Source organism: Pelobates fuscus, chromosome 3 (assembly GCF_036172605.1).
Source record: "Pelobates fuscus isolate aPelFus1 chromosome 3, aPelFus1.pri, whole genome shotgun sequence".
NCBI lineage: Eukaryota > Metazoa > Chordata > Amphibia > Anura > Pelobatidae > Pelobates > Pelobates fuscus.
Genome location: NC_086319.1, coordinates 299851393 through 299876429, shown reverse-complemented (window position 1 = coordinate 299876429; position 25037 = coordinate 299851393). Strand labels below are relative to the sequence as shown.

Genomic DNA, 25037 nt, shown 5'->3' with positions numbered 1-25037 from the left:
TGCAGTATACAATGATCAGCCACAACATTAAAACCACCTGCCTAATATTGTTTAGGACCCACTTATGCTGCCAAAACAACTCTGATATGTCAAGGCAAGATCTCTGAACGTGTCCCGTGGTATCTGGCACCAGATCCTGTAAGTTGCGAGGAGGGGCCTCCATGGATCAGATTTGTTGCTCCAGCACATCCCAGAGATGCTCAATCGGATTGAGATCTGGGGAATTTGGAGTCCAAAGCAACACCTTGAATTCTTTGTCATGTTTCATTCCTGAACAATGTTTGCAGTGTGGCATTATCCCGCTGAAAGAGGCCACTGACATCAGGTACCACTATTGCCAGTAAGGGATGTATGTGGTCTGCAATAATTTGTAGGTAGATGTTACATGTCCAAGTAACATTTGCATGAGTGTCCTGGGATATCATTGCCCAGAACATTGTTTCTGCAGGCCTGGCTTCTTTCGATAGTACATTCTGCTGCCATCTCTTACCCAGGTAAACAACGCACATGCATGCAGACATCTATCTGATATAAAAGAAAACATGGTTCATCAGACCAGGCAACCTTCTTCCTTTGCTCCATAGTCCAAATTCTGACGCTTTCACCAAGGAGCTTTTGATGATGGAAAGGGGTCGTCATGGGTACTCTGACCAGTCTGCACATATGCAGCCCCATATACAACAAACTACAATACACAATGTGTTCTGACACCTTTCTATCATGGTTATCATTATGTTTTTCAACAATTTGAGCTACAGTAGATCTGACCGGAGCTAGTCTTTGCTCCCCATGTTAATGAATGAGCTTTAAGCGCCCATGGCCCTTAATGTTGTCCTTTCTTGACCCTTCAGTTGTTCTTCTTTGCAACACTTTTGGTAGGTACTTACCACTGCATCCCGGGAAGACTTGCCATTTTAGAAATGCTCTGACCCAGTCATCTAGGGATCACTAATTGACCCTTGTCAAAGTCACTCGGATCTTTTTTCCCTTGCCAAATTTTTCCTGCTTCCAACACAAGAATTTCATGAACTGACTGTTCACTTGCTTCCTAATACATCCGACCCCTTGACAGGTGCCATTGTAACAATATAATCAGTGTTTTTCACTTCACCTGTCAGTTGTTTTAATGTTGTGGCTGATCAGTGTACATATAACCGATTATCAGTGATGTGGCAATGTACCAAAAGCTGAAAAAATACTACTAAGTTATATACATTTGCCTGGCTTTCAAAGTTAATTTGAAAAGAATATTCCAAGCACCATAACAACTACCGCTCACTATAGTGGTTAGAGTTTCAGGAGTGCCCTGTAGCCTTCCATTCTAAGTGGTCAAACTATTTTTGAACGGTTTGACTTGTGCCTTTGCGTCCATTATTTAGTAAGTGATGTAACAGCCATGGCTGTCTTTACCGCAGGGCCAAGCCCCCAGTTACTCATGGGGGGGCCCGAAGCAGCTGCACCGTGGGCCACGCTGGCCTCAAGCATTTCTTCCACCCGCCGGTGCAGCCGCACACTTAGGAGGACGACCAGGTGGACCATGCACTAAGATCCCTCCGGTGGGCTTCTGTCAGCAGGGGCCTGGACTTGCACTCTGGAGCTTTAAGAGCACGACTGGGCCCTGCTTTTCGGCAACCGGCTGGGAGGAAGTGACGGCGGCAAGTCACTTCCTCCCATAAAGAGAGGAGCCGCGCGGGAGGCGGAAGAGGCAGAGCAGAGGGTGTCTGGGCCAAGCTAAACAGACCCCAACTCCCAACAGCTTTAGCAGGGGCGGGCTGGGCCGGGGGGCAGGGAGGCAATTGCCCCCCAGGCCGCCCTAAATTCTTTAAAAACCGGCCACTGCAGGGCCGGCCCTTTAAATGATGCAGCCGCCTGAGCGCTCTGTTAAGAGCCTCAGGCGGCTGCTTCTCCCCTCCCTTGTAGCGTGGCCGAGCTTCTCTTCGGTCCGCGGTGCCCAGCAGGAGTGATAGGAAGGTGCACACTCAGTGTGCACTTCCTGTCAGTTCGGCCGGTTACAGGAAACAGAAACTCCGCGCGGAACAGGAGTTTCTGTTTCCTGTAACCGGCCGGACTGACAGGAAGTGCACACTGAGCGTGCACCTTCCTATCACTCCGGCCAGGCACCGCGTACCGGAGAGCAGCTCGGCCACGCTACAGGGGAGGGGAGGTGAGAGGAGGGGTAAGAAGGGGGAGGGGGGTTGTAAGAAGAAGGAGGGGAGGGGGTTGTAAGAAGGAGAGGAGGGGGGTAAGAAGAGGGGGAGGGGGGAGTAAGAAGAGGGGAGGGAGGTGAGAAGAAGGAGGGGAGGGGGGTAAGAAGAAGGAGGGGGGTAAGAAGAGGGGGTGGGGGGTACGAAGAACAAGAGGGGTAAGAAGAGGGGGAGGGGGGAAGTAAGGGGGAGGGGGGAGTAAGAAGAGGGACGGGGAGTAAGAAGAGGGGGAGGGGGAGTAAGAAGAGGGGGAGAGGGGAGTAAGAAGATAGAAGGGGTAAGAAGAAGTAGGAGGGGGTAAGAAGAAGGAGGGGGTAAGAAGAAGAAGGGGGAAGAAGAAGAAGAGGGGGGTAAGAAGAAGGGGGAGCATTAGGAAGGGGGAGTAAGAAGAAGGGGGGAGCAATAAGAAGGGGGAGTAAGAAGAAGGGGGGAGCAATGAGAAGAAGGGGCATAAGAAGAAGAAGGGGGATAAGAAGAAAGTGGGGGAGTAAGAAGAACAAGGTGGGGGAGTAAGAAGAACAAGGGGAGGTGAGGAGAACACATAGAGGAGGAGGAGTGAGAATAAAACAGGGAGGGTGGAGGGGGGATGAGAAGAGCACAGGGAGGGTGGGTGAGTGTGAGAAGAGACCGCTAGGGGAGGGTGGGGGAGAGGAGAGACCACTAAGGGGCAGGGGAGAGCTCTAAGGGACAGAAGGGACAGCTCTATAGGACAGGGGGCAAGACAGGGAGCTCTTTCACACTACGCACACACACAATGCATCCCTATACATACACAGAAACACACAGTGCATCCCTACACACACAGAAACACAACATGCTTCCCTTACACAAAGAGAAACACACAATGCATCCATTACACACACACACAATGCAACCCTTACACACAAAGACAATGCATCCTTTGCACAGATACACAGAAACACACAATGCAAACCCTTCCACACACATGCAAACACACACACTGCTTTTCTTACATACACACAGAAACACAATGCATCTCTTACACTCAATGCACACACATACAGAAACACACCTTGCATCCCTTATGCATACAAACACAGATTCACACAATGCCTACCTTACACACAACCAGAAACACACAATACATCCCTTATACACAAATACACACTGCTTCCACTACACACAAACACACTGCATCACCTACACAAACTGGTATCCCTATACACTACATACCATAAGCACACATATTAGATCCTCTACAATAACACATAACACATCCCCTACACACTCCACTCTCTGTGTGCAAACTCATGGGTGGGTGGAACATATAAGTGGACTTATGAGTGGGCCTTATGGGCATACTCACCGTCAGGCCCTGGGGCCCCGACCTTGAGCTGTGTAAGAGGCCCCAAAAAAATGGAGCTGCTTCCAATTCTCCCAGAACATTGAATTTTGTGACCACAGTTGCAAACAGCCTCCAGATATCCTGTTCTACACCAGACCAGTGGAGCCAAACTGCAGCCCATCATCATCCTCATCTGGTTGTAAGTAGGCAATCTAGTATATTATTAGTGACACTAATCTATAATTTACCTCACAGGCCTTAACCCCTTAAAGACACATGACATGTGTGACATGTCATGATTCCCTTTTATTCCAGAAGTTTGGTCCTTAAGGGGTTAAAGGGACACTATAGCTTAATGAAGTGGTTCTGGTGTCTATAGCCGGTCCCTGCAGGCTTTTTAATGTAAACACACACTGTGTGCAGCACTGGCGTTAGTTCATATGGCAGATCATATGGGTGGGGCATTGTGATGTCACATAGGGGGGGCGGCACATTTTTCTTTTGTCTAGGGCGGCAAAAATCCTTGCACCAGCTCTGATCCCGGGCAGGTGCACCAGTCTACTGCCCAGATCCGTCTTTACCACAGTGCAAGTGCCCTCTGCCCCTAATTTACAGTGGCTCACACTCACAGCAAGCAGTGCCTGGAGCGCTTTGCAGAGACGGGAACAAAGAGGTTCTGCGGCAGCTGGCTGTCCTGCAAGCATTACATTAACCAGCTGTTCCTCATACAGCCACAGGTGCCCGGCGGCCAACACAGCTCACAAGTTGGGGACACCAGCATATTCAATTTAAACGATTCGCTGGTGGTCCACTGGTGCGCACCAGCAGTAGGTGCATTCAGATCATATCCTCTCCCTCTTGGTTCCGGCGCTCAGTTAGTGAGTCAGAGCACAGGCTCAGAGATTCTCAGCCTGCGCTCTGACAACATTGAAAGTCAGAGCCATGAAGGAGCGGGTATGGCAAAGAGCTACTGATTAGAATAACATCGATATCCGTTATAAAACCAGGAAAAGGTGGGCATGGATGGTGAACTGATTTGGTGGTTCAATGGGCCACTTGACGGGTTTTGCCCCCCAGGCCTAAGGCTGCCAGCCCTCCTCTGAGCTTCAGCCACCAGTGGGAAAGCTACCCTCCAAGGTAGGAAACTGGAGGGTGAGTTTAATAGTGTAAATTTTGTGTGTGTCAGTATGTCTGCCAGTGTGTGTGTGTATGTGTGTATCTGTGAATGTCTCAGTATATGTCTGTATGTCATTATGTCTGTCAGTGTATGTGTCAGTATGTCTGCCTTTGTCTCTCAGTGTATGTGTAAGTATGTCTGCCAGTGTGTGTGTATCTGTGAATATCTCAGTATATGTCTGTATGACATTATGTCTGTCAGTGCATGTGTCAGTATGTCTGCCTGTGTATGTCAGTGTATGTGTCAGTATGTCTGCCAGTGTGTGTGTGTGTGTGTGTGTGTGTGTGTATCTGTGAATGTCTCAGTATATGTCTGTATGTCATTATGTCTGTCAGTGTATGTGTCAGTATGTCTGCCAGTGTGTGTCAATGTGTGTGTGTGTATCTGTGAATGTCTCTGTAAATGTCTATATGTCAGTTTGTCTGTCAGTGTATGTGTCAGCGTGTCAGTATGCCTGTGTGTGTATGTGAATGTGTGTCAATATGTCTGTCAGTATATGTGTTTGTGTGTCAGCATGTCTGTTAGTGTATGTGTCTGTGTGTGTCCATATGTATGTCAGTGTGTGCATGTCTGTATCAGTATGGCTCTTTGTGTCAGTATGTCGGTGTGTGTGTGTGTGTGTTAGGGAATGTGTCAGCATGTATGTCAGTGTGTCAGTATGTCTGTGTGTCTCTCAGTATATATCTCTCTGTCTATGTGTCAGTATGTCTGTCAGTTTGTGTCTGTGTAAGTATGTCTATCAGTGTATGTTTGTGTGTCAGTTTGTCTGTCTCTTTTTGTCTGTATATCTGTGTGTATATCTATATGTTGTCATTGTGTGTATCTGTGTGTGTGTCAGTGTGTGTATATATGTGTGTATATCTGTATGACGTCCGTGTGTGTATCTGTGTATCTGCAAGTGTGTCAGGTGTGTATACGTGTGTCTGTGTAACTGCATGTGTTATCTTTGTGTATGTCAGGATGTGTATCGGTGTGTCTGTGTGTGTGTCAGTGTGTATCTGTATGTTGTCTCTGTGTGTTTATCTGTATCTGTATGTTGTCAGTATGTGTATCTGTATGTTATTAGTATGTGTGTCTGTGTATCTGAATGTGTGTCAGGTTGTGTATCTATGTGTCAAGTTGTGTATTTGTGTGTCAGTGTGTGTGTATATCTGTGTGTCTACATGTGTTTCAGTGTGTGTATATCTACGTGTGTGTTTGTGTGTGTATTTGTGCATACATCTCAACATTCACACGCTAACACAAATACACCCCTGCATTCAAGCTTCAGCACTACATACAACTACACGTCTGTGTTAAACACCAACATTATATGTATACACACCCCTGCATTCAAAAACCAACACTACACATAAATACATGCTTACATTCAAACGCCAACACCACATACAAACATATTCCATACAAAAACCTGTTTACACTGAAACACACAAAAACTGCTTAGTGCTAAATCCAAACCTGCAAACATGGGTAAATGGTAGAGCCCCAGCTGTCAAGGCATTGCTGGAGTTGCACGACAGATGGGGATCTACCTTTTAAACATCCCTTCAATAGGGAGGCCCAAAAAAATATTACTGCACCTCTCTACTTTAGGTTGCCACTGCGTTAATAGTGATAACGTGATTGCATGCCTGAGGAGGGTGTACAGGGTCCAGAGGCCCAAGCAAGTGCTTTACCCTGGTAACAGCTGACACTCAATATCATCTGCCACATAAACCAGTTTTTCCTGTGGATTACACTAATTATGCTAATGCTAGCACGTGTGAGGCTGTTCAACCAAGAGTAGAAAAGAGAACATTGCAGTTTACAGAAAAAAAAATGGCTTTAACATTACATGCAACATATTGGGTGAGAAAAATGGGATAGAAAAAAAGGAAATAATTTCATTATTAGACAAAGGATAGCGAGCTCTACAGCATAACTTGTGTAAATATATCAGTTCGTGTATTTTTCAATCTTTTAATCTCCTTCAATAAGTTTTGCATTTTTCCAGTGGCATGTGAGTGTATACATTACAGCTATGGTAAGTTGGAGAGAAAGATATTCCCTGTTACCGTTTTGAGTGTCTGAACATCAATTATAGTCCACGGCTTGTAGAATACCATAGGGTGCCTAGTTTCAATACTCCAGAATATGAGTCTGAGCCAGGTTAGAATATCTTTGTTGTGAGTTTTCATACTTCCTAAACAACACTCCATGAAAGATTTGGGGTGCTGTTAACCCAGTAATTTTAAGTGTTCTTAGATAGCTTGGTTTTCATTTGATAAATAATTGATTTTGTACATCTTGATATTTATGTTTTTCTTCTTTTCCCAGCAGTGATTGCACACGTGACCTCCTGTAATCAGAAATGAGTACACCTGGGGCATATGTACTGGACATGAGCAGCAGAAATCTGTGATATGGTGACACTGGTAAGAATTAACATACTGCACTGCTAATTGGTATGTAACTTTTGCAAAGCATAGGGTTTGAAAGCAGGCTACACCCCTTATATCAAAAAATGTACTGTATAAAACCCAGGAAAGACCAAAAGAAAAAGCTAACGCCCCAAAAGTGTACCTCACTTACACCAATATAGTTTAAACAAAACAAATCTATACAACACCAAAAAGGAAGAGTATAGATCAAAGGAGGGGGTAGCTTATAAATACAGAAACAATACAACCTGTATAACAGGGAATATGGCGAAACAATCTGGGAATAATAAAAAAGCACACAATATTGAAGTATGTAGAAAAAAGGTGACTCAAGCCCGGAGGTAGAGAACTTACAAGAGCCACTGGTGATCTGCGCTTATCTCCCCTGAATATCCCACGGGGTGTCTATTTGAAGAGCCTGTCTCCCTTGCCACAGGTACTGTTAGATCCTCAGAATGGAAAAAAAACATATAGGGCAATATTGTTTAAAACAAAAACAATTTATTACACTGATTGCACTTACATACAAACTGCAGTCAGTCAGCATATATCCACTAGCAAGTGGAACTATGAAGTATCCATAGGAACAGCAAATAGAATGATGATCACAGCGCAGCCAAAGGATATGTGCGTAAAATAAAAGAAATAAAACTGGAAACAAGAAGTCCACCCCTTAGCTTATAACAATCTAAAGTTATATTATTGTGATCATAGTCTTTAGTTCTTTAGAAGATCTTTAGTTTAGAAAAACGTTGCCTCAGAGAGGATATGATAACATCATACAAATATATCCGGGGCCAATACAAACCATTGTGTGGAAATCTATTCACAAACAGGACAATACTGGTGATACTCGAAAAATTAGAATATCGTGCAAAAGTTCATTTATTTCAGTAATGCAACATAAATATATGAGATAGACGCATTACATGCAAAGCAAGATAGTTCAAGCCGTGATTTGTTATAAGTGTGATGATTATGGCTTACAGCTCATAAAAACCCCAAATCCACAATCTCAGTAAAGTAGAATATTGCAAAAAGGTGCAATATTCTAGGCTCACAATGTCCCACTCTAATCAGCTAAGTAAGCCATAACATCTACAAAGGGTTTCTGAGCCTTTAAGTGGTCTCTCAGTCTGGTTCAGTAGGAATCACAATCATGGGGAAGACTGCTGACCTGACAGTTGTGCAGAAAACCATCATTACCAGCCTCCATAAGGAGGGAAAGCCTCAAAAGGTAATTTGCGAAGGAAGTTGGATGTTCTTAAATTGCTGTATCAAAGCACATTAATAGAAAGTTATGTGGAAGGGAAAAGTGTGGAAGAAAAAGGTGCACAAGCAGCAGGGATGACCGCAGCCTGGAGAGGATTGTCAGGAAAAGGCCATTCAAAAGTGTTGGGGTCTTTCACAAGGAGTGGACTGAGGCTGGAGTCAGTGCATCAAGAGCCACCACACACAGACGGATCCTGGACATGGGCTTCAGATGTCGTATTCCTCTTGTCAAGCTGCTCCTGAACAACAAACAATGTCAGAAGCGTCTTACCTGGACTAAAGAAAAACAGACCTGGTCTGTTGCTCAGTGGTCCAAAGTCCTCTTTTCTGATGAGAGCCCAGAGTCTGGAGGAGGAATTGAGAGGCACACACTGCAAGATGCTTGAACTCCAGTGGGAAGTTTCCACAGTATGTGTTGATTTGGGGAGCCATGTCCTCTGCTGGTATTGGTCCACTGTGCTTCATTAAGTCCAGGGTCAACACAGCCGTCTACCAGGAGATTTTGGAGCACTTCATGCTTCCTTCTGCAGATGAGCTTTATGGGGATGCTGACTTCATTTTCCAGCAGGACTTGGCAACTGCCCACACTGCCAAAAGCACCAAAGCCTGGTTCAATGACCGTGGGATTATTATGCTTGATTGGCCAGCAAACTCGCCTGACCTGAACCCCATAGAGAATCTATGGGGCATTGTCAAGAGAAAGATGAGAGACATGAGACCGAACAATGCAGAAGAGCTGAAAGCCGCTATTGAAGCATCCTGGTCTTCCATAACACCTCAGCAATGCCACAGGCTGATAGCTTCCATGCCACGCTGCATTGAGGCAGTAATTGCTGCAAAAGGGGCCCAAACCAAGTACTGAGTCCATATGCATGCTTATACTTTTCAGAGGTCCGATATTGTTCTATGTACACTCCTTGTTTTATTGATTGCATGTAATATTCTAATTTACTGAGATTGTGGATTTGGGGTTTTCATGAGCTGTAAGCCATAATCATCGCAGTTATGACAAATCACGGCTTGAACTATCTTGCTTTGCATGTAATGCGTCTATCTCATATATTAGTTTCCTCTTTTACGTTGCATTACTGAAATAACTTTTGCACAGTATTTTAATTTTTCGAGTATCACTTGTACATAGGACACAAGGTCATGCGTTTAGACTGGAAGAAAGAAGATTTAGTCTAAGGAAAAGGAAAGGATTATTTTACAGTAATAACAATCAGGATGTGGAATTCTCTACCTGGAGAAGTGGTTTTATCAGAGTCTTTACAGATGTTTAAACAGCAACTAGATGCAAAAACATATTTTTAATTATATAATCTTTTAACTGTAGGGTAATAGCTTCTTGATCCAAGTATAAATCTGACTGCCATTTTGGGGTCAAGAGAGATTTTTTTCCTAATTTGTTGCATAATCAGAAGTGCTTCAAACTGTTTTTGTTTTTGCCTTCTATTGGATCAACAGCAAAAAACAAATGTGAGGAAGGCTGGACACACATCTCTTTTCAGCATATGTAACCAGGGCTGCCATCAGAAATTTTAGGGCCCCTGACACAGCTCAAGATCTGGCCCCCGGGGCCAGCCCCGAGTCCGCCCACAAGGATGAAGTGTGTGTGTGTGTATAGTGGATGTAGAATGTGTGTCATGGATGCAGTGTGTATAGTGGATGTAGAATGTGTATAGTGGATGCGGTATGTGTGTCATGGATGCAGTGTGTATAGTGGATGCAGTATGTGTGTCATGGATGCAGTGTGTATAGTGGATGCAGATTGTACATTTTGTGTAATGTATGTAATGTTTGTATGCATGCATTAGATGCAGAGTGTGTGTGTGTAATGAATGTAGGTGTGTGTATAGTGAACGCAGAGTGTGTGTTTTTGTAGTGGATGTAGTGTATATAGTGAATGCAGTGTGTTTGTAGTGAATGTAGTGTGTTTGTAGTGAGTGCAAAGTGTGTATAGTCAATGCAGTGTGTGTGTGTGTGTGTGTGTAGTTCAAAGTGTGTTTAGTGAATGTAGTGTGTGTGTGTGGTGCAAAGTGTGTTTAGTGAATGAAGTGTGTGTGTGTAGTGCAGAGTGTTTAGTGAATGTAGTGTATGTGTAGTGCAGAGTGTGTTTAGTGAATGTAGTGTGTGTGTGTGTGTGTGTGTGTGTGTGTAGTGAAAAATGTGTATAGTGAATGTAGTGTGTGTGTGTAGAGCAAAATGTGTATAGTGAATGTAGTGTGTATGTGTAGAGCAAAGTGTGTTTAGTGAATGTAGTGTGTGTGTGTGTGTGTGTAGTGCAGAGTGTGTTTAGTAAATGTAGTGTTTGTAGTGAGTGCAGAGTGTGTTTAGTGAATGTAGTATATGTGTAGTGCAGAGTGTGTTTAGTGAATGTAGTGCAGAGTGTGTTTAGTGAATGTAGTGTGTGTGTAGTGGAGTGTGTGTTTAGTGAATGAAGTGTGTGTGTGTAGTGCAGAGTGTGTTTAGTGAATGTAGTGTGTGTGTGTAGTGCAGAGTGTGCTTGTAAGGATTCAGTGTCTTTAAAATAGGGGGGATGGGATTATTTTTTATTTATTTATTTGTGTATATTTCAATTTTATTCCCCCCTCCCTGGTTCTTACCGTGCCAGGGAGGGGGGAGATCGCATTTCCTGTTGATCCAGTGGCATGGTGGAGGGAGCCAGCCGCGGTACATTGAAGAGGGGGCCCAGCAGCACACATTGTCTTCCTTTCCAGCTCCTCTCTGACTAACTCTCACGAGACAGGCCTGCATGCTGTGCGGAGCGTTGCCATAGTAACCCGTGGCAAGGCTCTGGCGGCCGCAGGGTGCAGGAAAAATAGACAGAGAGCAGCTGGAAAGGAGGACAGAGTGTGCTGCTGGGCCCCCTCTTCATTGTACAGGTAGCAGGGGGCCCTCTGTGCACATATATATATATATATTCATTCATATAGTGAAAATGAATGTGGGGCTCGGGGGCCCCCAAGGACCGCCGGGCCCATGACAACCGTTCTGGTTGTCATGCCCTGATTGCGGCCCTGTATGTAACTATGTAATCTTGACATTGCAGTTCCCCTATCTGGTGGCACAGGCAAAGCACACCTCTAACATCAAGAAAATATAGTTACAATTTGTCTATTTCAAATCTGGTTTTCATTCCACCACATTTCCCTGTTTAGTGAATAGACTGTCTAGACAGAACTACACTGCCTTATGTGTACAAGGCTATATTTAATCTTTTGGATAATATATATTTTTCTACAGGCAGAATGGACACAATATTAACAATATCATTATTTGTTTCAGATCATGGCAGTGCAGGCTCCCATAAACCATAGTATTCACTCTCTAGTTACTCCAGAGTCTAATGTCACAGCATTGGACATTCTTGGACCTTGGACAGAGCCTACATTCACTGTAGCTGCAAAGTTCCGCGTGGGCGTCACCTGTTTCTTCTTTTTGATTTCATCATGCAGTAATGTGGCGGTTTTGTGCAGTATCAGTGGGAAGAGATGTAAGTCACACCTACGCATTCTCATCCTTAGCCTTTCTGTGGCAGACCTCCTGGTTACCTTTTTGGTCATGCCATTGGACGCTTTCTGGAATGTAATGGTTCAGTGGTATGCAGGGGAGCTGTCCTGCAAGGTCCTCAACTTCGGAAAGCTGTTTGCCATGTATTCTGCAGCACTAGTGTTGGTAGTGATCAGCCTGGACAGACACTGGGCCATCCTGTACCCTCTCAGCTTCACCAGCGCTGGACAGCGAAATCGTATCATGCTGTGGTTTGCCTGGATAGGCAGCCTTCTACTGGCATCACCCCAGGTACTTCAGTTCAATGTGGGTATATATATATATATCTTACACTCATGATGGTTTGTATTATGAAATGCGCATTTAATATTCTACATTGTGCTCGGCAGAATTGTGATAAGGTCACAATTTGATGTAACAATCTGACATAGAGTTTCCATGCCAGAGCTTAGAATATTAATAAGGTGAATAACAATATCTGTGATGGATTATATATCTACAACGAAATATCTGACTCACAGCTTGGTTCAATATGCGTCTCATGGAGCCACAGAGAAAATAAAATTAATCAACCTCTATTTTTATTACCTTTGTGTGGTGCCTACCATACAATGCTTGTGCATTTAGTTTGACGCATGCCATATAGTGTCTGCAGTTGCATTCAGTTTGACGCACGCCATGTAGTGTCTGCAGTTGCATTCAGTTTGATTAATACCATACAGTGCGTGCAGCTACATGCAGTAAGATACATACAATGCAGTGCCTGCAGTTACATGCAATATGATGCATACCACAGAGTGCCTGCAGTAATATAATGGTGCAATGGTGCATACTATACTGTACCTTCAGTTACATGCAGTATGAGACTACTGACATTAATGCAATGTATAAGGAAGGGTCACATTCATTAAATGTGCTTCTATTATGGCTTTTTATTTAATTTAAATTTAACAAGCTTCCGAAAATATTGGCCTTCATAATTAACAACCAGAGGAATAAGCACAGCCTATTGCTCTTCCTTTTCTTACCCTCTTCACCCTAAGCAATATTCAGTGCAGTCAGTAAACCCGTCATTATACTAGTTTCTGAGTCTACAAAAACACACAGCAATAACTGTTCAACTTATGCTCCTGACAATTAACTGAGAATACTATAAACTGTGCTCCATTCCTCAGCTCTTTCTCTTTCGTCTGCGTACTGTTCCTGGAGCCAACTTCACCCAGTGTGCCACCCATGGAAGCTTTCCAGAACGCTGGCAGGAAACCACCTACAACATGGTCACATTTTGTACCCTATTTGTCACTCCACTTGTGGTCATGATTGTGTGTTACACGCGCATCTTGTGGGAAATCAGCAAACAGATGAAACACAAGAATGGTAAGTGGTGTGTCACTGTGCAGGTGCAATCTGATTCAGCTAGAAAGAATGGCTTGTCGCAGGCCACCAATCTGACTTCTACCTTTCTGGGCTTAGAATGTAGCCTACTGCAAAATGGAATTTAAGGCTGTGTCCATCTGCCACTTGAATCATAAATGGAAAAGCTGATCATGGGGTTCACAGCAATTGCAGAGTTTCTATGTAAGAAGCTACCCTGTTCTATTGCTTTAATTTCTGCTTTCAGAGTCAATGTTTGTAAAGCCCACATATTGCCACCTGAGTCCAGAAAGAAACAGAGACTGAATGGGTTTCAGTGTAATGAATAGCTACAGTAGAAAACAAAATGTCTTTATCAAAAATAAGCCTGATGAAGTTCACCGGACCGAAACGTTGGGACTGGCTGTGGTTCCTCCTTTCCTGGCACTAGTAATGAGCCATGCTATCCAAAGTTGTAAAGTTGAACATCTACATTAGGTTGGGTTGTTATTGTGAGTTCAAAAGTATTTAGTCTGGGAGAAATTATAGAAATAGAGCTTAGTGTGGTAGAATATTGTAAAACTATATAATGCTTTTTTTTTTATAAAACATCAATGATATGTGCATTAACACAGAGTCACATATATTAGTTAATTGCATTTTTGGTGTTAATTTGTAGAAAATGCTAATTGTCAACCAAATATAACCCAATCGATGAATGAACAGTATGTAGGCAGTCTGAGTTCTTTTACACTCATTCTGAGAACCCGAAATAGATCTTGTTTGACGATACTACTACCGCTACTGTGCTATAAATTTCTGGATGCTGTATCACTTTTTCATCAAGCAATTTTTGAACCGTTTAAAAAATTAGGCTTTCTCCGTAGCCTAACCTTTCTTCAGCCCCACTTATAACACAGAATCTACACTTCTACATTATCAAGAGTGAATGGGTCCAACTTGGACAGTAATGATTGGTCAAAAGCTCTAGGAAAATCTACCCCTAAAAAAAAGGAAGCAGCACTAGTGTAAGGAATCACTTTGTTGCTTTGTATTTCTTTCCCTGTGATCTGTTCTGTATTCCCATTGGTGAATGTTTCTTGTAATGTTTATATTACTGTATGCTGTGATCTTTAAAGCTGGGTCTAGATACAATAAACAATCAGAGTCTGAGTCTGAGTTCTAGGAGTTGAAAGGGGCTGGTGTTGTTCCTTCCTTGAGGTCTCACAAGATATGGCTATTCATTGTTCTCTATAGAGTAATTACTAATAAGAGTATTGCCAGAAGAAGGATGCATAGAATATCACATAGTAACCAGATATCAGCTCAGTATATCCAGCATACACAACCAAAGAGGAGTCCTAGCACTTAGTGGAGCAGTTTAGTGCTGCAAGTTATGTAAAAAGAATACCCACGGACGATATGTAAGCAGTATTGTCACACCATATAATGCATACAAAAACATTTTGGACAATGCAATGCTTCCTACTTTGCAGAAACAGTTTGGGGAAAACCCTTTTCTATTCCAGAATGACTGTTCCCCAGTGCACAAAGAAAGGTCCATAATGTCATGGTTGAATGAGTTTGGTGTGGAAGAACATGACTTACCCGCACAGAGCCCTGATCTCAACCCAACTGAACACCTTTGAGATTAACTGGAATGGAGATTGCAAGTCAGACCTGCTCGTACAACATCAATGCCTGACCTCACAAATGCTCCACTGGATGGATGGGTAAAAATTCCCAAAGAAACACTACAAAATCTTGTGGAAAGTCATAAGAATGTCAATGTATTTAGAATGCAATGCCAAAAAAATTCTTTGTTGGTGTGACGGTCAGGTGTCCCAAGACTTTTGTCCATATAGTGTATATAAATATCTGTTTAAGCATTTGAGTGCATGCCACAGGGGCAGCATTGCACTTATCTGTCTGGTACAATAATGTATAAAAAGACAACAGTTGGGGGCGGGGCCGGACCGCCGACGGGATCAGACACGCTCTGTCTGAGCTCCCGCTTTGGGGCCGGAAAAACAGCGCAAACCGGAGGCAAAATCTTCCTAGCCACCCGCAACAAAGTTCACACTGATCCCCAGATCCTGTTGTACGAGGGTATACCCTTCAGGATGCCTACAGTAACCCGATGAAGGCCCGAGGCGTGAAGGAGCTTGAGCCGGGACGAGACGGCCGCTCTCCGGGTCTCCGGCCGGTGTAGCAACTCCTGTCATGCCACGCGGGGCCGAAAACTACCACCCTGCTATGGAAAACTCTCCGGCGGTATTCCCCAAGATGGCTGCCGCATGCCAGCCACATGTGCGACCTACCACAGGAGAAACCATCCAACGCCATCGGATCACCACAGCAACCTGCCCTGGGGATTACATTGACCAGACTAAGGGGATGGTAACCACACATATATCGGCCTGTGGAGGACGCCATCACTCTCCTGGGGCCCATTTTATCTGCCTAGAGGTCGACTACAAGGGCTGCACCTGCAACCAGGTCTTTTCTGTGAGGCACAACAATTCTTTCCCTGACTGATATGCATCCTTCAGAGCAAACAGCCTGCCAGCACTGGGTATGGACTAAACGAACCCACGCAGGTCCTCTAACGCACAGTCCAATCTGAATATCAGGACTTTACAAGATCTCAACCAAAGGACTGACCCAGTAGCTATCCAAGCTATATATGTCTGCTTAGCCCTTGATAGATGCAGATGGCATCATTCAGCTTGAAGGCGACGCGCGCTGTAACCCCATCATATGGTGTCCGGCGGACATATACAGGCAATAATGTTCAATAACTACAGAACTCATGTGCATTTGGACTAGAGTATTATCATTGCTCCGTGTTTTGTAGCACTAATGTTTACTTATTAGCCGTTTAAGCAGCACTCAGTACAACCAGTGTCATTCACTCAGTTTACATAATAGACTTAGCATCCTCTCTTTCACATCATGCTTATCTCACACACCTGACAATATACTATAGACACTAGACTTTTAATTTGCCTAGCATGTATTATAATCACAGAACGTTATCTTGTACAACCATCACAGACAGCAAGAAATGCTTACATCTTATATGCTAACCTTGATTGGCAACCCTCATAAGGTTAAGTCTATAATATTCTCGTTCATTAAGCATGATTGATTACTATCCCTGCTTCTAGATTAAGCTACAGGCAATTTGCATGTTTTTATGACCTCTATGTTAATGTAATGCCTTACTATGACTAAGCTTGTTCTCTTACAAAAAATTTGCAGCACATCTTATTTGTTTAACGTTGTCATTACAACTTTTGTCATAAGTCATGAAGTCAATAAGAAAGCCTGTAATTTAACACTGCATGCAAAAAAAAAAGACAAAAGTTTGGCATAAGATGTCAATGCTATAATGTTTTTCTATTTTTATTTTGGTACTTGCCAAGCTGTTTTCTGTGTACCTTCAACGTTCACAATGCACACATCTCTGAGCAATTCTGACATCTCATCAGTGAAACAGAGGCACATAGAGCATGTGTCATGAAAGTTTTATAGTAATATCAGGGATGGTCAGGGTTCGGAAAACAGAACATGAAAACCCTCTCTTGTTATCCCTGGTGTGATCACGTGAACTTGCTTTGTCAGGGGCCCTCCTGGCGTCCAGTCTCTTTACTTTCTAAGACCAGCAAAGAAAATCTGCTAATTGGGTCTGAGGCAGCCCTTTCATGTCATGCTCAGGGACAGATTACAATCCTTGCTTACTTTCTGTAACTGACATAGGAGATAATGGGTTTCTGCAGGAAGCCCCCTGTCACTAAGGCTATGGGTCCAGGCTGTAGATCCTCAGGGCAGATATAAGGTAAATTAATAAGTGCAGAACCTTCATTGACCAGTCCAATTGCTGACTTATCTGACATTTCCTATTAACTCTTTGTGTACCATACACGGGGGCTGCTGATGTGTTGGATAAAACCATTCATCAATTTAAGAAGGCTAAACTATAATGTGAATAAAACAAGTCTTATTTTCTCACAATGAAGTCAGGTTTTATTATAGCTTGTCATTTTATAATTCTTTATTTTTTCAGTGCATGTGAAATATCGTTTGCAGGATATAACATGACATTAATAGGCAATGCGAGAAAGCAGTTTGCGTATACAAAGCATGTGGATAAAGATGCACCATTTTTTTGTGGTAAAAGGTTCTGACCTGAGTCAGACCTTGCATAAAAACAACAATATTAAACGTTTGGTTTGCATGTCTGGCGGGGTGCTTCTTGTGATGATATAGTGTGCTAGCATGCGCAAAATCAGGCATAAATACTGTTTTTGCTGAGGCTATTGTTGTTATTATTATTATTATTGATGGAGTTACGAGTCTGTCTAGGGAGTGCTCTTCGGGTACCCTTGTGCATGTTAGGGATGGCACCCTTCGATCTGTGCTTCTCTTGTTGCCAAGCCTGCAATGTAGAAGTGAACTGTAGCTGAGGTTGTCTGAGCTGAATCCGATTGGGTGTAGGCAGTTTGGTGGCTGCTAAGTGTGGTCATGTAGCTTGATGTGGGTTTAAGTATATGGGTGTGCGTGGTAGTGTGTGTCTCCGTCTTTTAATCAGCCTCGCTTGTCGGGCCTGGGCTAGAGATGGTAGTGTTGTTGCTTCGAGGGGAGCTTGGGCCGGTTGCGGCTGTTAGTGCCCCTAACCAAGAGGGGGGGGGGGGGAGTTGCGGCGGGTGTAGAGCCCTACCCCTGCATCCCTATCTCACGGAGCGTTGCCCCTCCGTTCAAAGCCTCGTAGGGAGGGTCAGTATATCCCTAGCTCTGCACATGGGGGGTATGTAGGTTGCGGTAGCCTTATCCAGCCAGCTGGAGAACAGAAACCAAAGAAATCTGTTTAAACTTAGGTAAAACTGTGTGTTATGAGTACAGTCCCTTGTTGCCTGCTGCTCGTTGGGGTCCGAGCTTAGTCATGTCCCGGTGCTCGTTGTCGGGCAGTTTCGTGGGATGAAGGGGACTACTGTGGTCGGGTCCCAAGTGGATGTTCCTCTCCGATCTCTTGACGCCTCGCCAAGGGCAGACAGTCCCAGTGCCCGCAGCAGTGTAGGTGCATCTTCGGCCGCGGTGATCACGTGGCTAGATCTGTTGTGGGTCACTGTGAGGGCTTGTGGAGTGGTCCAGTGGTATGTAACTCCTGCGGTTCTCAGTTGGCTCGTGGTTGGGTGGAGCGTTTTGCGCCATTGCAGGGTGGACCTCGACAGGTCTTGGTAGAAGGACAGGTCAGCACCCTCAAATGTGTATGGTGTTTGGTTTCGTGTAGCTGAGAGGAGTGCTTTTTTGTCTTGAGCCAGGGTACAGCGAACTATGATATCACTCACGGCACTTGCTGGGGCCCTAGGTGATTTTGGTAGGCAGAACATGCCATCAAAAGCGAGCTTTTTGGCGTGTGTTGGCGGTAATAGGGAGCCTGTTAGTCGTCGCAGGTAGTAGGGCATTTCGTCCATGGTGACGGACTCGGGTACCCCTCTTATCTTCAGGTTATTACGCCTGGAACGGTCCTCCAGCGTAGCAAGTTGCGTGGAAAATGCTTGCTGGGTTTTGTGGACGTTTTGCAGGGAGTCTTGTACAGTTATCATTTCCCGCCTCATGTCTATAATGTCCTCTTCTGTGGCTCTCACCCTGTCTGTAACCACCTGTAAGTCAGCCTGGATGACTGCTATGTCAGTTGCTAGCTTCTGGCGGAATTCGGTGAAGAGATTTTTAATATCATGCTTGGTGGCCAGAGCTGATATATCAGGTAAGGCTGCAGCTGTGTGTTCTGGTGTTTGTGGCAGGGTTTGTGCTTGTGGGTAGTCAGGTGTTTGGGTCTGAGGGTCTGCTAGGGCCTGCTGGTTGGCTGGGGCCGCAATTTTGGGCAGGGTTTGGCGCTGTAATAGGGCCACTATGTCTTGGGATTCGCTTGAGGTACCTGAGAGAGGTTTCTGTGAGCGTCTTCCCATGGTTGAGGGCTGATCTGCAGGTAAGTGGATGTCTGTGCTTCAGTTGTGCTGGAGGGAGATGTGCCCCAGGAAATCCTCCAGGCATCTAGCGTGATGGTAGGCCGCAGGCTTCTTCTGTCGCCGGTTCTGTCTGGAACCAGCAAAGAACGGCATGTGCCGATACTGGGAGATACAGGGATGTAGATGCTGATGTGTGATATGGTGGATGGGCAGTTTATCCAAGGATATCCGTCGGATTGAGCAGAGCCCCGTCGGAGCTCGCAAAAATGGCATCCGCTCCGTTCCGCGGTTAAGCCCCGCCCCCATAGCTTGTCATTTTAAAATCCACATGACTATTAACCCCCTCAAAACACTGATGGTCTCTGTCATCTGTTCTTTAAAGATCCTATGCCAAACTGGAATGCCCCAATCATTAAACGGCAGCATTGCTACATGTCAGGGTATTTATATCGGCAGACATTTTGTGCTATGATAGAAATTAAAATGTATATTGTCAGAGTCACTCTGAACAGAGCAGACTCCATTTTGTTATTTTCAAGCTAACAAAAGACACAAGATTTATATCCTTTCTGTAACGCTAACTACTGACCTGGGAGCTTAGGAATGTTTGTATATAAAAATCAAGTGGTAAGAAATGAGAACGGGGGATGGACAGCCTGTCTAAATGCTAATGGAACAGAATAAATTCTAAACCCAGATATTTGTGACAGAGAAGATTAAATAATTTAATTTTACTTCCGATATTGTATAAGGTCCCATTGTAATTTAGAGGTGAAACTTAGTTTACGAACTGTCATATTAGAAATTACAGCAGGAATTGGAGACACACTGTCTGAAGAAAGCCCAAAGAAACACTTTGAAATGACAGAAAACTTAAGTTATAGATAACCATAAAGATAAGCTAAATGACGTCAAAATAGCCACCAGGAAAAGTTAACTCTTTCCTGGATGGGTATGTTTAGTGGAACGAGACTGCCCTCTATAGACCAAATACTTAAATTGCTATCTGGAAGGTAACCACACCTCCAGTTTTCTATTGGTCTATCACCTAGTGACGAACAGAGAATTTTTCCCTTTAAAAGTTAAGACAAATGGAGAAGAAGAGGAAGCAAAGGAGTAAGCAAGGGGAAAAGAAAGACAAGGAGTCAGAAAGAAGCAAGTGAGTCAGAGCGAGAAAGAGACCCATGACAAACATTCCTTGACACTTAGCTACCTGAGAACATCTGATGAGAATGTCTACTTAACTGGTAATAATACTGGTTTCATTTAATTAATCTAAATTAATTAACATTTTTCCAATAGCATGATATATGACTGGATAAATCACGATCAGATTTCAATATTTAGAAATCTTAGTTAACTAAGAAGTATATAGTTATAACCATTCCATTCTGCAGATGGGAAATAATAATTATATATTGGTGTGATTACATCACATGTTAGCATATCGTGATATTTATCCAGGTGTATTGATTTGCTCTAAAATAAGATAAAATATCTAAATAGTTAATACATAACCTTTAATGATACATATAAAAAGTGGTAATAACCACGGTAAAAATGATCAATGAGCTGACACTAATGATTCTGGTAGGGAACAGATGTCTTGGAAAATAAATGATAATAAACATGTGTTCGTAAACCTAGTGACCTCACCAGAGGTGTCAGTGCATGTTCCCACGTAAGGGGGTAAAACCCATATCTGTAGACCCCTACAACGTTAGAAACAAAGAGAGCTTTCCAAGTGAGATAAATGGAGAGGACCTGTGCAGAGGTTTCCAGTGTCCTCACTGTGGAAAGCTAAGTGCTCAAAGGAAAAATTGTTTAGCACAATCGTTAGACAAGGGTGAACCACCCAGATTGTCTGTTAGTATTCCAACGTTTCAGGGTAAATCCTCTGTATATAGACCCCTGAAAAACGTCAGAGATAAATAAAATACTGCTATGAACTAGCCACCTAATATTTTTCTATTACTGGCCACCCTGCCGGCCGACTTGTATACTGACCTTCCCAGTTTAGCTTTGTTTTGTATTTATTTATGTATAACTGATATGGGGTATACTTCTAACCGTGAATGTACCCGTCCATATATACATAAGGCTCTATAGGACACTATACGAGACTTATAGGTGCATACCGTGCCAGAATATATGTTTCATTGTTAATTGGGGCTACATTGTGTATCGGGTGTATTAGTGATCTCTACCCAGGAGGTCCCAACCCTCACGATCGCCCATTCACTTATACTCAAGATTCAATTCACGTTATTCATTTATGTTACTCGTTACCTATCTATGCCTACTATATATGGCTAAGTGAGTGTACTGATGCCCTGTACCCAGGTGGTCTCAGTATACACTCACATTCTATGTACATTATGTGCAAAATTACTGCTTTTTTGCACCTAGCTTCAGCTGAGAGGACACTGAAAACTTTTTAACAGGACCTCTCTATAGAATTTGTTTGACTAGTGAAGTTTTTTTTTTTATGTATTAACTATTTAGGGCACTCTCCTCTCTCTCCCCTTTTTTTTCTTTAACTACTTTGGTAGTTTCTCTAGGGTTATCCCCTTATATTTTGAGTGCTCGTTCTAGGCTTCCTACTCTCCTCTTTTTGTTCGCTCTAAGATAAAATATCTGTTTAGGCAAGTTAAAATTCTGCTTATAGAACATGGTAGATTACTCTTATTGGATGGTTCCAGGAAATTACTAATGAGCTGGTTTAAATGTTATTTTATTTAAAATTACATGAGAATAGATCGTAATTACCTAGGAGGTCTAGCCAGCATTGAAAGGGTTATTCTAACTGTTAGCTTGTTTTAAGGCCTTACGCTGCAAGCTCTGTGAAACACCGTCATAAATCTTGTTTGACAATTGCTGTGTTAACCATTGGAATGTATTGCCATTTGTATTGCATACTCATGTTATACTGAATATTCATTGATTATTGTCACGCATGTTACATAGTATTATTATTTAATTTGTCACAATAAATTGTATCTATTTTTATAACAAATTGTGATTTTTATTTATATGGAATACATTTCACTTACATGATAACGATCTTTGGGATCTGAGAATTGAAATAGTGGGCAATTCTCAACTGTTTACTATTATTATCCCATAAATATCCCCACATACATGAAGCTGCCAAAACTAAAAAAGCAGGACATCTCATGCTGGTAAAAAATAAACAAAACAAAAAAACAGGAGAAAAACACCTGTCTGATGATGGCAATGTGTTCTTTAAGATTTAAAAGGAGACGTCAGTATATTCCTTTAAGTAAGCATTTCAAAATAGATATATAGAAAAAGCAACTAACCCTCCCCAGAAAAAAAACAACTAAGGGAATCTGTCTGCAACAAGCTAATACGGGTTAAAAAAGAATAAAACAGCACTTTGTCACTTTTGTTATTTTGATGGCTATTCTCTAAATTCAAAATTGTGCCAAATTATAATCCTATTTGCCAAATTTAGTCTAAAATAGCAGATCTGGAAATATTCTCCAGCTCAACTTTAGTCACAGCTTTGGCTATTTCACCCTAAAAGTTGCAATTCAGATTTTAATTCACCATAATGCAGGATCACTATAGGGTCAGGAACACAAACATGTATATCTGACCCTATAGTGCTAAACCCACCATTAAGGTGGCTTCCCCCCCCCCCCTTTGCCCCCCTGTAAAACTTTAAAACTCACCTTATTTCCAGTGCCGCGCATCTCTATGAGGAAAATTCAGTGTCTCCATGCAGAGGGTGGGGATGCTGAACAGCAGGGCTGCTTACTGTGCAGCCCTGAGCCAGGAAGCACCTCCAGTGGCCATCTAAGGCGTGGCCACTTGAAGATGTCCCTAGGGACATGTTTCTCTGATAAAACAATGTTTACATGAAAATGCCTGAAGGGAGCTATTATACTCACCAGAACAACTACAATAAGCTGTAGTTGTTCTGGTGACTATAGTGTCCCTTTGAAGGGTTACTCTAAACACCATGACCACTTCAGTGATTTGAAGTGATCATGATGCCTGGAGTCTGTATGTGCAGAATTTTGCTTTGAAACACTGCACATGCAGGGATTAACCCATTAACGGCCAGAGGTGTATCTTAAATGTAAGGGAAAGTAAATATATTAAATGTTTCTGAATAGTTTAGATGACTTGTATACCATAAGAGGGATGTTAGAGAATTCTGGGAATTGTAGACAGCAGAAAAGTCTATAAGTGTATGGAGTCACCAGGCCCTTTAATCGAGCTTGCTGTGAGCGGTACTCTCCACTTGAATCAGTGTTAGTTTATCATTACCCATGGGTATTTAAATGTTAAGTTGGGTGGTACATAGCCTCTGACACTCAAGCACATTTAGGTGTCTTATAGTCTGGCTTACTCAAGAATGCTTGGGATATGCATATGTCTTTCTGTAAAATAAAATAGATTTTCTTATGGGCTGATACGTATGGTAAATCGGTTCCTTCTTCTTTTAAAACATGTCCTTGTATGTTGTCTACCAAAAAAATAATATGCCTGCACTATATAATTATGTGTATAAAAACTGTAGTTTGGTTGTCATTAAAACAGAGCTTGCAAGAAGTAAGAATGACCTCATATCAAAGGCAAGATTGAAGACTCTGAAGATGACCTTAGTCATTGTGGCGTCATTCATGGTTTGCTGGACACCTTATTATCTGTTGGGAATATGGTATTGGTTCCAGCCCGACATGATCCACCAAATTCCAGAATATGTCCATCACAGCCTATTTTTATTTGGCTTACTGCACACCTGTACTGATCCCCTTGTCTATGGCTTGTACACTCCATCCTTCAAAGAGGATGTGCGGTCTTGGGCCAGAAGAGTTGGAACTCTCTTGTCAAGGAAGGCCAAAAACAGCAAACAACTTACAGGTTCCGAGGTAAACATCAAAGACTTCACCTCTGTTGATGGGCAAATGTCTAGTGGCATTACATTGCAGTCTGTTTTCTGAAGCAAAGACTAGTGATTCCAGATTCTTACAAGTCAACCCAACTTAGGAAGGAACAACCTTGACATGTTACCAAGAATATAACATGTCTATATGCACTGATTAATAAACTATCCCTGTGGGCTTGCCAGAAGAAACGAACAGTCTAATTTTCGTCCAGGTACCTCATGTTAAGTTGATCTGCAAAGATATATGACATTTTGTATTTCTCAGCAGGTGTTAAGCACCTCCCACATCCCTGATGGAGTTATTAATGGAAAACCAGAAATTTTTCTATTTATCTCATCTTCCACATGCGGTTCTATGTGAGCTACTTCTTTTTAAATGCATATTTCTGATATATGTGCATGAAATTATGTGGTTGAAACATTTGTTTTTGCATACACAAAGAGCGACATGCTCGTATATCACGAAAACATAGACATTACAAAATGACTATTTTTTTTTGCATTTAGCACTCTTTGGACTTTATTAATCACATAACAAGTAATTTAAAATTTTTATAGATGTGCAAATATATTCACAAAGTAGAACAATGATAACCATGATGCCTTCATTTATTATGGCAATTTTATAAATGACATATTCTGTGTGGAGTTAACTAATTAGGACACACATGCACAAAAACACAACACAGACAAGCACAAAAACACACACTGTTTTGATTGTTAGATGTTAAAGTGCAAACAAGGGAAAAATTATCAGATTATATAATATACAGTGGTGGCACCAGACTCCCCACCCAGAATTTGACTTTGTCTTTTAATTCTGTAGCCTGTGGCATGCGTCTTCTGAGATACACAGATACCCAATACAAAAAAATCCAGTACAATAAGGAGATACCAAT

At 42.7% G+C, this 25037-nt stretch overlaps 1 protein-coding gene across 2 annotated transcripts in view; it reads left to right on the top strand.

Annotated features, from left to right (window-relative positions):
* The window catches only part of LOC134601169 (gonadotropin-releasing hormone II receptor-like), a 29966-nt gene extending 5383 nt beyond the window's left edge, over positions 1-24583 (top strand). The window contains exons 2-5 of one of the 2 annotated variants that reach the window (XM_063445619.1): positions 7007-7101; positions 11668-12183; positions 13068-13269; positions 23790-24583. In XM_063445619.1, the coding sequence (XP_063301689.1) occupies positions 7090-7101; positions 11668-12183; positions 13068-13269; positions 23790-24193 (1134 nt within the window). In that variant the 5' untranslated portion in view covers positions 7007-7089 and the 3' untranslated portion in view covers positions 24194-24583. Of the gene's footprint in view, positions 1-7003; positions 7102-11667; positions 12184-13067; positions 13270-23789 lie in introns of both variants that reach the window. The other variant, XM_063445620.1, reaches the window with a different exon arrangement.
* Positions 24584-25037: the final 454 nt, after the last annotated feature.